This window comes from Danio aesculapii, chromosome 21 (genome assembly GCF_903798145.1).
Source record: "Danio aesculapii chromosome 21, fDanAes4.1, whole genome shotgun sequence".
Lineage (NCBI taxonomy): Eukaryota > Metazoa > Chordata > Actinopteri > Cypriniformes > Danionidae > Danio > Danio aesculapii.
Window position 1 is genome coordinate 2,454,144 of NC_079455.1, and position 12,500 is coordinate 2,466,643.

A 12,500-nucleotide genomic window follows, 5' to 3' on the forward strand; every position below is an offset into this window, starting at 1 on the left:
CAAATTCACTTCATTCGCGCATCAAATTCGCTTCATTTGTGCGTTAAATACGCTTCACTTGTGCATCAAATTCACTTCATTCGCGCATCAAATTCGCTTCATTTGTGCGTTAAATACGCTTCACTTGTGCATCAAATTCGCTTCATTTAAGCGTCAAATTCGCTTCATTTGAGCGTCAAATTCGCTTAATTTGACCGTCAAATTTACTTCATTCGTGAATCAAATTCGCTTAATTTGTGTCAAATTCACTTCGCTTGAGTGTCTAATACGCTTCATTCGTGCATCAAATTTACTTCATTCGCACGTCAAATTCGCTTAATTTGTGCATCAGATTCACTTCATTTGTGCGTCAAATTCGCTTCATTCGCTTGTCAAATTCGCTTCATTTGTGCGTTAAATACGCTTCACTTGTGCGTCAAATTCACTTCATTCGCGCATCAAATTCGCTTCATTTGTGCGTTAAATACGCTTCACTTGTGGGTCAAATTCACTTTATTCGCGCATCAAATTCGCTTCATTCGCGCATCAAATTCGCTTCATTTGTGCGTTAAATACGCTTCACTTGTGCATCAAATTCACTTTATTCGCACATCAAATTCGCTTCATTCGCGCATCAAATTCGCTTCATTTGTGCGTTAAATACGCTTCACTTGTGGGTCAAATTCACTTCATTCGTGCATCAAATTCGCTTCATTTGTGCGTTAAATACGCTTCACTTGTGCATCAAATTCACTTCATTCGCGCATCAAATTCGCTTCATTTGTGCGTTAAATACGCTTCACTTGTGCATCAAATTCACTTCATTTAAGCGTCAAATTCGCTTCATTTAAGCGTCAAATTCGCTTCATTTGAGCGTCAAATTCGCTTAATTTGACCGTCAAATTTACTTCATTCGTGAATCAAATTCGCTTAATTTGTGTCAAATTCACTTCGCTTGAGTGTCTAATACGCTTCATTCGTGCATCAAATTTACTTCATTCGCACGTCAAATTCGCTTAATTTGTGCATCAGATTCACTTCATTTGTGCGTCAAATTCGCTTTGCTTGCTTATGCGTCAAATTCGCTTAATTCACGCATCAAATTCACTTCATTCGTGGGTCAAATTTGCTTCATTCATGAGTCAAATTAACTTAAATTGTGTGTCAAATTCGCTTTATTTGTGTATCAAATTCGCTTAATTCGCACATCAAATTCACTTCATTTGTGTGTCAAATTCACTTCATTTGTGGGTCAAATTCACTTCACTCATGAGTCAAATTCGCTTTGTTCGTGAATCAAATTTGCTTCGTTCGTAGGTCAAATTCGCTTCATTCGTGCATCAAATTTACTTAATTCGCAAATCAAATTCGCTTTATTCGCTTGTCAAATTTGCTTAATTTGTGCGTCAAATTCGTTTCATTTGCGCAACAAATTCGCTTTGCTTGTGTCAAATTTACTTAATTCGTGCATCAAATTCGCTTCATTCGTTGGATCAAAATGGCTTTATTCGTGCATCAAGTTCACTTCATTTGTAGGTCAAATTCACTTCATTGGCAAATCAAATTTGCTTTATTCATTGAGTGGGGCTTCTGTATGCCTAATGTTTTGTTGCTAAATGGCTAACATGGATTTTATATAGAAAGTAGCGGTGCTTTATGTGCTTTAGGAAGGCTGAAAAACAGCATAAATTCATTCGGCGCCATGTTTCTTAAGTACACTATATCCTTTCAGAGGTGCACCCAGCTTTGTGAGTTCATCAACTCCTCCAGAAACTATACCTGGATGATGGAGGCTTTCAGCAATACTTCCTACTGAACCAAACCCAGTTTGATGAGCTGTTGTCCGGTGTCGGCAGGAGGATTTCCCCTTAGAAACCAACGACAGACACTACCTCATAACTGGCTTGATGCTTCATCTGCGTCTGGTGTGAACACTCCATAACACATGTCTTCTCATGATGTTTAACAGAGCAAGGATATTTTGACAGCATTTCCAATTGTATTTATTTTTAGAAGAAAGTCTTATTTATTTTGGTTTGGCTGGAATAAAATCAGTTTATATTTATATATTTTTGTTAATAATTAAAGACATTTTTAAGAAATACTGGCCATTGTCAAATATCTTGCCTAGTTAACCTAATTAACCTAGTTAAGCATTAAAGAAGACCTATTATGCCCCTTTTTACAGGATGTCTTACAAGTCTCTGATGTGCCTAGAATGTGTATGCGAGGTTTCAGCTCAAGATACCACACAGACAATGTTTAATAAATCTGCTTTGATCCAAATTGTGCATTTTTGGTGACTGTCACTTTAAATTCAAATGAAATTGTGCTCTTTTCAAAAGAGGGCGGAGCTACAAATGCATGTGTGTTAGCATAGTGCCAGATTCTAAAAACAAGACCAACGCCCTATGCTAATGAGGGAGAAATAGTCACTAGCGGGCGGGGCTTTCCCCCTCCGATGACACGTACAAAGGGAGAATGTCAATCAAAGTGTTTCTGCAGACTGATTTAATCAAGTCTGATTATAAAAAATAAAATCAATAAATTTTTACCATCAGAGTCTGGTTATATTCACACACTGCTGCCACACAACTGTGTTTAAACCTCTTATAAAAGTGATTTTTGCATAATAGGTGCCCTTTAAAACTGAATTCTAGTGTCTAACTGGTAAAATGTTATGATATGTTTGTGCTAATGGCAAAGACAAAAGTAATTAGTTATTAGAAATTAGTTACTAAAAATACTATGTTTAAAAAACTTCTCAGCACTTGACAAATTCACAGGAGAGTTAGGAATTTTGCCTCTTTTTTAAATATGAAAATAGTCACATTGTTGTGCTTTGTTTAACCTTGAAAGCCTTTATATAGAACTTTTATAACACTTGTTGCTCTGTTTGTGTTTCATTTTCACTGTGGCTCAATCCCTGCTCTGTCTGCCTCAGTTATCTTCTGTAAATAGTTCTCCTTTGTCTATCTGTTTTCCCTCCGCTAGTTAGTCACCATGGTTACTCATTAACTGCCTGCTTGTGTTTCAGCCCCTCGGTTCCTTTTGTTTCTTGATCTGCTATATATTGGTGTGTTGTGACATCCAAACTGCTTCATGCCCTGAATAATGTGGATTTATAAACTTTATTTGACGTGGTTAGCACTGTCGCCTCACAGCAAGAAGGTCGCTGGTTCAAGTCCCGGCTGGGTCAGTTGGCATTTCTGTGTGGAGTTTGCATGTTCTGCCCGTGTTGGCGTGTGTTTCCTCCCCCACAAGTCCAAACACATGCGCTATAGGTGAATTGGATGAACTAAATAGGCTGTAGTGTATGAGTGTGTGTGAATGTGAGTGTGTATGGGTGTTTCCCAGTACTGGGTTGCAGCTGAAAAGGCATCCGCTGCATAAAACACATAGTTTAGGACAAATAGGAATAGTTGGCCATGTATTATTAATAAATCAGAGACTAAGCAAAAGGAAAAGGAATGAATCAATGTTTAATATGCACACTGGTATGTTTGACTAGTAAAGCACATATAGAGCACCAAATTATCCATTTAATTGTACAGTGTTACATTTAAACCCTGCTGTAAAATCCAGCTTAAACCAGCCTAGGCTGGTTGGCTGGTTTTAGCTGGTCGACCAGCCTGGTTTTAGAGGGGTTTTGTCCATTTCCAGGCTGGTTTCCACCATTTCCAGCCTGGTCTTAGCTGGTCAGGCTGGGTGAGGACCAGCTAAAACCAGCTTGACCAGCCTAGCCAAGCTGGGAGCCCAGCCAAAACCAGCTATGTCCAGCTTAAACCAGGCTGGTTAGGCTGGTTTTAGCTGGATTTAGCTGGTCATTTTCCAGCCTGACCAGCTAAGACCAAGCTGGAAATGGCTGGAAACCAGCCTGGAAATGGCCAAAACCCCTCTAAAACCAGGCTGGTCAACCAGCTAAAACCAGCCAACCAGCCTAGGCTGGTTTAAGCTGGATTTTTCAGCAGGGAAGTCAATGTATTTTGAATGTGCTTTTTTACAAATGTGTAATTACAAGTTTCAAACAGCGATGATATGTTTTAGTGTATTCAATTAAAGTCTGTATTCAATTATATACGCTTAAAATGTACTTAAGTTCTGCTTGAGTGGCAGAGAAAGCACTTTCACTAAAGCGAATTCAACTCAAATCAATTTAGTTAAAATGTAAACAAAAAAATTCGGTGCAGAATCGTCTGAAAACATTGCAAGTAGATCTCTCTATATGATAAGATATGTTTTAGTGTATTCAATTAAAGTCTGTATACAATTATATACACTTAAAATCTACTTAAGTTCTGCTGGAGTGGCATATACATATATATATATACATATATATACATATATATATATATATATATATATATATATATATATATATATATATATATATATATATATATATATATATATATATATATATATATATATATATATATATACATACATATACATACATATATATATACATACATATATATATATATATATATATATATATATATATATATATATACATACATATATACATACATATATATATATATATATATATATATATATATACATATACATACACATATATATATATATATATATATATAGGCTAAAATGTGCTTTTATGCTATGCCATAAGGAACTGTATACCTGTATACACTCACCAGACACTTTATTAGGTACACCTTACTAGTACCGGGTTGGACCCCCTTTTGGGACTTATTTTTCTAATCCCCATAGAAAAGAAAAAATTAAATAGTGACTGCAGGTTGAAGGAAAGTAAAAGTAGTAGTAAAAGTGCAGATACAGCACTAAAAATGTACTCAAGGAAAAGTAAAAGTACACACTTTTAAATCTACTTCAAGAGTTCACACTTAGCTGATGATTCATCAAAAGCTTGTTTGGCATGCTGTCCCGGGAGAGAGCCCCGAGCTCAAGGGATCCTCGAGCCCGGGGCTTCCTCCCGTTTGCAGAGCGAGAGGGGAGCCTGAGCTCGGTGGATCTCAGAACTCCCCGTCTGCAGTAGCTAAGGGAACACATGAGGGAAACGGGGGCTAGACAAATGTTTCATTGTTATGCATGATGTATATTTTTTTGGATGGTGGGAGGAAACTGGAGAACCCGGGGAAAACCCACGCGGACACGGGGAGAACATACAAACTCCTCACAGAAACACCTACCGACCTGGCAGGACCAGGGTTGGCAGTGTTCTTGCTGTGGGGCTAACAGTGCTAACCACTGGGCCTCCGTGCCGCCCGATCTATAGTGAAGGAGGAGAATGGGGAGGAAGGGGGGGTTTCTTCCAAACGAAGATAAAGTGGACTGAAAACTGTGGTTATTTATAGTAGCTTATGGCTCATATGATTGGATGATACTGATTAGCTTAATACGTGACCGGCTGTGATAAATCATAAGCACGTGATCCTCTCGAAATTAGTTTATTAATAAACCCCACTTAGTAAATTACAATTCCTGAGACAAACTACTCAATTACAGTCATTTAGTATTTGTAATGTTACTTTACACCACTGGTGTTACTGTACTGCATTATTGCATCATCTGCAAATGCATCTGCTACTCATATTTCCTATAGCATTATGCTAACTGCTTGAATTGAGCTGTCTAAATTTCCTCAATATGTTCTTTGTCTTCAGAACCTGCATACGAACTGTCTCTTACCATTCCACCCATTCCCATACTGTAAAGCAAATGATTAAATTTGACTCTCTGCCATTTGGATGGTTGCTTGGAAGAATAATGCTCTGAGGTCAAGGAAAATGCATGACTAAGAAATGAACAGAATCGATTTAAAGGGACAGTTCACCCAAAACTGAACATTTCCTCATCATTTCTGCACACTCAAGTGGTTCTAAACTGTTTTTATATGACTTTCTTCTATTGAACACAAAGATATTAATGAATGTTGGGAAAACAGACAGTGGCATCCACAACAAATACTATGGATCTTTTTTCCAGCATTCTTCAGTATATCTTGCTGGAACAAGGTCTGGAACAAGTAAACGGTGAGTAAACGATGACAGAATTTTCAGTTTTGGCTGAACTAATGCTTTGACTGATGTGGGAAATCATTGTGAAACCCTGGGAAGAAGGTGTGGATTACTCATGTGAAATGTGTTTGCTTTACTGTAGTGTGACTAATAATGAGACTAATGCTTTCCCCCCTCAAGTTATGTTAATCATGTTGATGAAATATCAGGATTCATTAATATATATTGATTTCATTCGTCTGAACAAGTGTTGTCTTGAATACTTGTCTACCTGCAGACTTTGAGCAGGAGGAGACAAGTGAGAGTATATGAAATCACACAATAAGAAAACAGTAATGAAGGAAATGCCATGCACTTTCTGGAAACAGGCTCCTTTTACAACAGCCCTACACTGCAAAGAATACACACACACAATTCATTCATGTTGTCCCAACACTAATCGATTAGGTTAACTTAATATTTTTAATTAGATTAAACATAAAACAAGTAAGTTGACCCCCCAAAAATATCAAGAATTGTGTTGTTTTGGCTTATTTTACGTGAGTAGTTTGTATCAGCAGCAAAATCTTTGTGTGTGTGTGTGTGTGTGTGTGTGTGTGTGTGTCAGCAGGTCATCATAATTTGTGTATAGTACTGATAACAGAAATCAGAGTGTCCTTTATCTGTTTTTTACTGTACATTATATGCCAAATTATATTCATTCATTCATTCATTCTTTTTCTTTTCAGCTTAGTCCCTTTATTAATCCGGGGTCGCCACAGCGGAATGAACCGCCAACTCATCCTGCATTTGTTTTACCCAGCGGATGCCCTTCCAGCTGCAACCCATCACTGGGAAACACCCATACACACACACATACACTATGGACAATTTAGCTTACCCAATTCACCTGTACTGCATGTCTTTGGACTGTGGGGGAAACCAGAGCACCCGGAGGAAACCCACGCAAACACGGGGAGAACATGCAAACTCCACACACTAGAAAATAGCTTTTAATTTTCTGTAAGTCATACAAAAGAGTCATGCTTCACATAAGAATATTATTGAAAAGTTTTGGTCATTTGTGAGTGAGATGCTAATGGTCTAATCTGATTCAATGAATTATGCTAAGCTAAGCTAAAAGTGCTCCCACCAGATACAGAGATGGTCTGAATGGATTAGGAAATGGTAAAACTCAACTGTTTAACTCTAGAGGAGATGTAAAATGAGCCTATTTGTAAAAGTGTTTCTTTAAGCTTCATGTTTTTAAGCTGTAAGTTCTTAGCTCATTTCTTTATTATTAATAAATGCAAAATGTGCAATTTGCATATACTCCCATAGATGATATTTCTATATGGGGATAGGCACTATAGTGTTTTTGAACCATACAATAGTAAAGTATTATGCTGTAACATATGTGTTACTTATTAAAGAAAGTAATTTGAATGCTATTTTGCGTTATTTTTTAGATTAAAATAGGTTTAAGATTGTAATATTTTAAAAAAAAAAGTTCTCACTAACACTTCACCCATCACTGACTTCTGTAACACCCTATCTGAATGATAAAGCGAGGACGCGTTATCGTCGTATTATGTTTATGTCATTGTGTGCGTGTGTGTGTGCTGAGGTTGAGTGCGGTTGTCATAGCGACGTGTCCCTCCTCCTGAAGCCTCTCGCGGCTCCTCCTCCCCCGGCAGCGGCAGCAGCAGAATCACCGCTAGTTTTACTTCAGACTGGATGAAGCAAGCGCAGCTTTTCTGCTCTGGATACTGTTCAGATCCAACATGTCTCACACTGTGACTCTCAGCGGTCCCTCACCCTGGGGTTTTCGGCTGGTGGGTGGACGAGACTTCAGCACACCGCTCACCATATCCAGAGTACGTCTTTTCTTCTTATATATTTCTCAATTTAATGATCTCAGATTTAGTACAGGGCGACGGCTCTTTTTAGCCGGCGTGCGGTTTCATTGTAACGGTGAAGCATGAAATTTGGGGTTTGCTTCTCTCACAGATGAACTAGATGAACTCTTTTTGTATTGTTTTTCTTGTCGAGTCCGTTCGCTTTCATACTGACTGAGTCTTTATTTCTCAGTCAAACTTTTTAGAGCTTTCCATCCACTGTGTGAGATATTTGTGTAGTAAAGTTGGTTTTATATTAGGACATCCGTTCAGTACCAACTTGTGACAACTGAGGTAAATTTGGTTTTATATTCACCCATTATATTTGGTTTTATATTAAGGCTTTCTCAATAATATAATTTCAGAAAAGTAAACAAATTCTAAATAGTGAAATCATATTAGCAGCCAATGACTATAAAAGTACAACACAGTCAATTAAATAGTGCTAATGTTGTTTTCAAGTCATTCTTGCGTGTGATTTCAGACCGAATATTCAAAGTAAGGGAGAACAGGGTAACATTTAAACTAACATTTTCATAAAAACCTTATTATGATAATGTTTGTAGCAGGAGTATATTTTTGCTGTGGTAACTAACTCTATTAAAATCAGCGGTTATTTTGTATCAATGTATAACTTCACTTTTGACTTTCACTTTTGACTAGGCATGGGCCGGTTTAAGATTCTGACGATATGATAACTTTGGATAAAAATATCACAGTATTGTGATCACTGCTCTAAAATATGCTCTTTTTAAATGTCTGGGTAAAAAAACAACAACTTTTTTCCCTTTTAAACAAAATATATTTTATTTTGAGAAACATTTATAATATTTTGGAGCAGTAAACATGTCAGGGTAAATAATTCAAGCGAATCATTGACTTTTTCTGTCTTCATCAGTTTCAAAAACAGATTTCTTTCCAATTTAAAATGGCATTTTTGGATATCTTTTCTGCTGGAGATACTGTTGTAAATAAATAACTGTAAATAAAAAATCTTACACATACCTTAGAAAAGGTATAGCAGAAAATTTTGGCTGTTTTAATACCTTGACTTTTCCAAACGGTGATATACCTTGAAAACGCTTATCGTCCCATGCCTACTTTTGACCTCTTTAGCAGGGACAAAAGTACCACACGTAAACACAAAAAAATAACACACAAAAGTAACACAACAATATTTGCTAGATTAACTGGCTTAATCTTGTTTATTTTAAATATATAGCCTTGTTAATCTTCTCTGCAAACATTTTAAAATATATAAAAAATATTAAACTGCATTTTCATTTTAAATTTCCGCTCCCTAAAATGTTTCAAAAGCAATCTGACAATGCAATATGTTAAAATGATGTACAGTTTTTATATTTTTTTTTATTATAATTGAAAGTATGCATTGATTTTATAAACATCTGAATCCAAACTCTAAAGTGGATGTAAAAAATAAGGTTTGTCAATTAGCAGTGGGACATAAATAACAGTGTTACTGTCGTCCCCACAGGAACTCTTGCAATTTAAACCTGATAGGATGTGTTATTGCACCTGTGTTATTGCACCTGTAGATTGATTATTACTGTGATGTATGAAAAGAGAAACACATCTTGTAATAAGGAAATAAGAACCGCTAAAATAATTTACTTTTTGCAGTTAGAAACTTAAATTCAGAGCTAACCGTGGCACACGGTCCCGAAATCAGCTGATATTTGGCAGCTCCATCAAGGATTGCATGCTGAATGTGCTGTTAGCCTGGAAAACAAATGTTTTTTCAAGGCTTCGCGAAAATCGCGTTGTCACTTTCATCCCTGCTCTCCCCTACCATGGTAAACAATATAGAAAGCATGTCACAAGTTGTCATTGAACAAATGTGCTAATATCAAACCAACTTTACCTCAATCTTGTGACACGGTCCCTAAATTGTTTACCGTGGTACTTTTAATATTGGGTATGAAATCCCATTAGCAACTATGTTTTTATAAACAACATTAGCACTTATTTTATTAACTGTGAACAATGTTGTACTTTGATAGTCATTGGCTAATATGTTTTTCTTTTATTTACACATTAATTTATTAATTTGCAAAGAATACTTTTCTAAAATTATATTAGGCAGGTGAATTGTGAGAATATAGAGCCAAATTTACCTCACTTTAATGTGCTAACATAAATATATAATGGACAATACATTTATTACAGTGTTTATTGGTCGTTATTAAAGGTGCGTGTAAGTTTGACACCCAGTGGTTGAACTAGGTATTGCAGTATTTGATCAAAACAAATGCAAGCGCAGGTTGCCAGATTGAGGACAGGAGCGAGTGATTTAAACTGTGTTCTAAATAAAAGCAACGGCACCGCATAAAAGCAATATTCTCCATTTTGAGTTTTCGTCCTAACCAACACCTTGAATTGATATATCAGAAACGGCTTCTATTTCTCACAGATGAACAACAGAAAACTGACAACGATCACCTCAGATAACTCTCATGTGCTTTATTCAGTGTTAAATGCTAATAATGTGAGTTTGAATGGCATTTTACATGACATTTATTGCTAATTAATAACCACATGTGGAGCTGTTCTGCATCTCATTTCGGAGTCTGCTACTGTCCACCAGAGGTCGCCTTTCGGTCATGGACGCATGCTTTCAGAGCCTTTCTCAATTAATGAAAACAAATACGCAAACAACTTTTTTTTTTTTTAAGGCAACCTGAAATATAACTGGCTAAACTGGCAATGGGCAGGTTAAAATGACCAAAACAAAGACAGACGTTCCAGCACGTAATGCACATTTTCAAAGCAGAATATCTGACTTCAGCATTGTTTTTCAGATAAACAAGAATGTTCACTGAGCATGTTTCTAAATATCTGCAAACATATTATGGTGTTTTTATGCTTTAGAAGAGTCAAAAACTTACACACAGCACATTTAACGTTAGCTAATGGAAATAAAGTTGTTCATGCTAACTTACAGTGCATTAATTCATGTTAGCAAGAATGAATTTGGATTTTGGCAATGCATTAGTACATTTTTAATTATGAATATGAAATGCTGTACAGGTATTGTTCATTGTTAGTTTGTATTAGTTTATACATTAACCAATGAAACCTTATTGTTAAGCGTGGCTGATATTGTAATACTGATTAACTTAACATGTTATCAAGCAAACGTGTTAGTGAGAAGTTGCTCATTAAACTGCGTGACACTTTCTTTCAAGAAATAATTCACCAAAAAATATAAGAATTTCCATTTCTATTTACACACCCTCAAGTGTTTTCCTAAAATTAAGGATTTCTTTCTTCTGTTGAACTCAAAACAAGATATTCTGAAGAATGTTGGGGTGAAAGCAGCCATTTATTTTCATAAACAATATACAATGGGGCGGCACAGTGGCTCAATGGTTAGCACTAATGCCTCACAGCAAGAATGTCACTTGTTTAAGTCAAGACTGGGCCAGTTGGCATTTCTGTGGGGAGTTTGCATGTTCTCCTCGTGTTGGTGCTGGTTTCCTCCTGGTGCCACAGTCCAAACACATGCGCTATAGGTGAACTGAATAAACTAAATTGGGCGTTGTGTATGAGTATGTGTGTGAATGAGTGTGTATGGGTGTTTTCCAGTACTAGGTTGCATCTGGAAGGGCATCCGCTGATTAAAACATATGCTGGAATAGTTGGTGGTTCATTCCACTGCGGTGACCTCTGAAATAGAGACTAAGTCAATCGGAAAATGAATGAATGGATGCCAATGGCTTCTGGTTTTCAACATTCTTCAGAATATCTTCTTTTCTGTCAGGGGAGTCAATTCTGGGCTTTCGTTTTTGCGTGAACTGCCTTTTTAACACGTCCTTGTGATATGTTATCGTCTACAGCGTATGATTTTCAGCATATTTCTTGAGCACATATCTAAAAGAATAAACGCTCTTGGAAAAATGTTTGAGAAGGGGAAAAAAGACTTGGCAATCTGGATAGAGTTTAGATCTTTTGCTTGGTGTTTTTTTTTCCTCTAGGGGAAGAATCTGACAAGCAGGAGGTCCCAGTTTAATTCAGTTATTGTCTAGGATAAATATTTGAGATATTTAAGAGAGCTCCTTTGTGATTTTCGCTTAATTTGTGGCAGTGACTCCGGTGCTTCTCAAACGAATGAAAAGCTGAATCATGCTGGACGAACCCTATCATTTACTGCACATTTGTGGTCGGTAAATGCCTGTGTCAGAAGAAATCTTATTCGCCGCCTCACACTTACATTGCTGTAGAGGAATGGCAGCTGGTTTTCACCCATTAATATTTGCAGCCAGCCAAAGCTTTATCTGTGGTTTGAAATGGTCATGGATGTTTAGTCTGCTCCAACCATCCGTGATCCACCCTTCAGTCTATAAATGTGTACAGTAGATGCAGGTTGATGGTTGTAACTGGTAAAAAGTCTCAAGACCTTTACAAATAAAAGCCAGTTTTGGGTAAGTTACTTCAAAAAAGTAACTAATTACATCATTACAATTGTTTTTCAATTACCTTTCTAAATACTTTGTCTGAAAAGTAACTTTTTTACTCAATAAGTTATTAAATTACTTGCATAAATAGTAATGTGCATAAATCTCAGTGCATTTACATTTGGGATGTGCAATATATTGCAAAAGTATCGTTATCGCGATAA

At 36.6% G+C, this 12,500-nt stretch overlaps 1 protein-coding gene across 1 annotated transcript in view; it reads left to right on the plus strand.

Moving 5' to 3' along the window:
* Positions 1-7,670: 7,670 nt before the first annotated feature.
* The window catches only part of pdlim4 (PDZ and LIM domain 4), a 68,206-nt gene continuing 63,376 nt past the window's right edge, over positions 7,671-12,500 (plus strand). Inside the window, exon 1 of the mRNA XM_056446386.1 lies at positions 7,671-7,840. Within this exon, the coding sequence (XP_056302361.1) occupies positions 7,748-7,840 (93 nt within the window). The 5' untranslated portion in view covers positions 7,671-7,747. The remainder of the gene's footprint in view (positions 7,841-12,500) is intronic.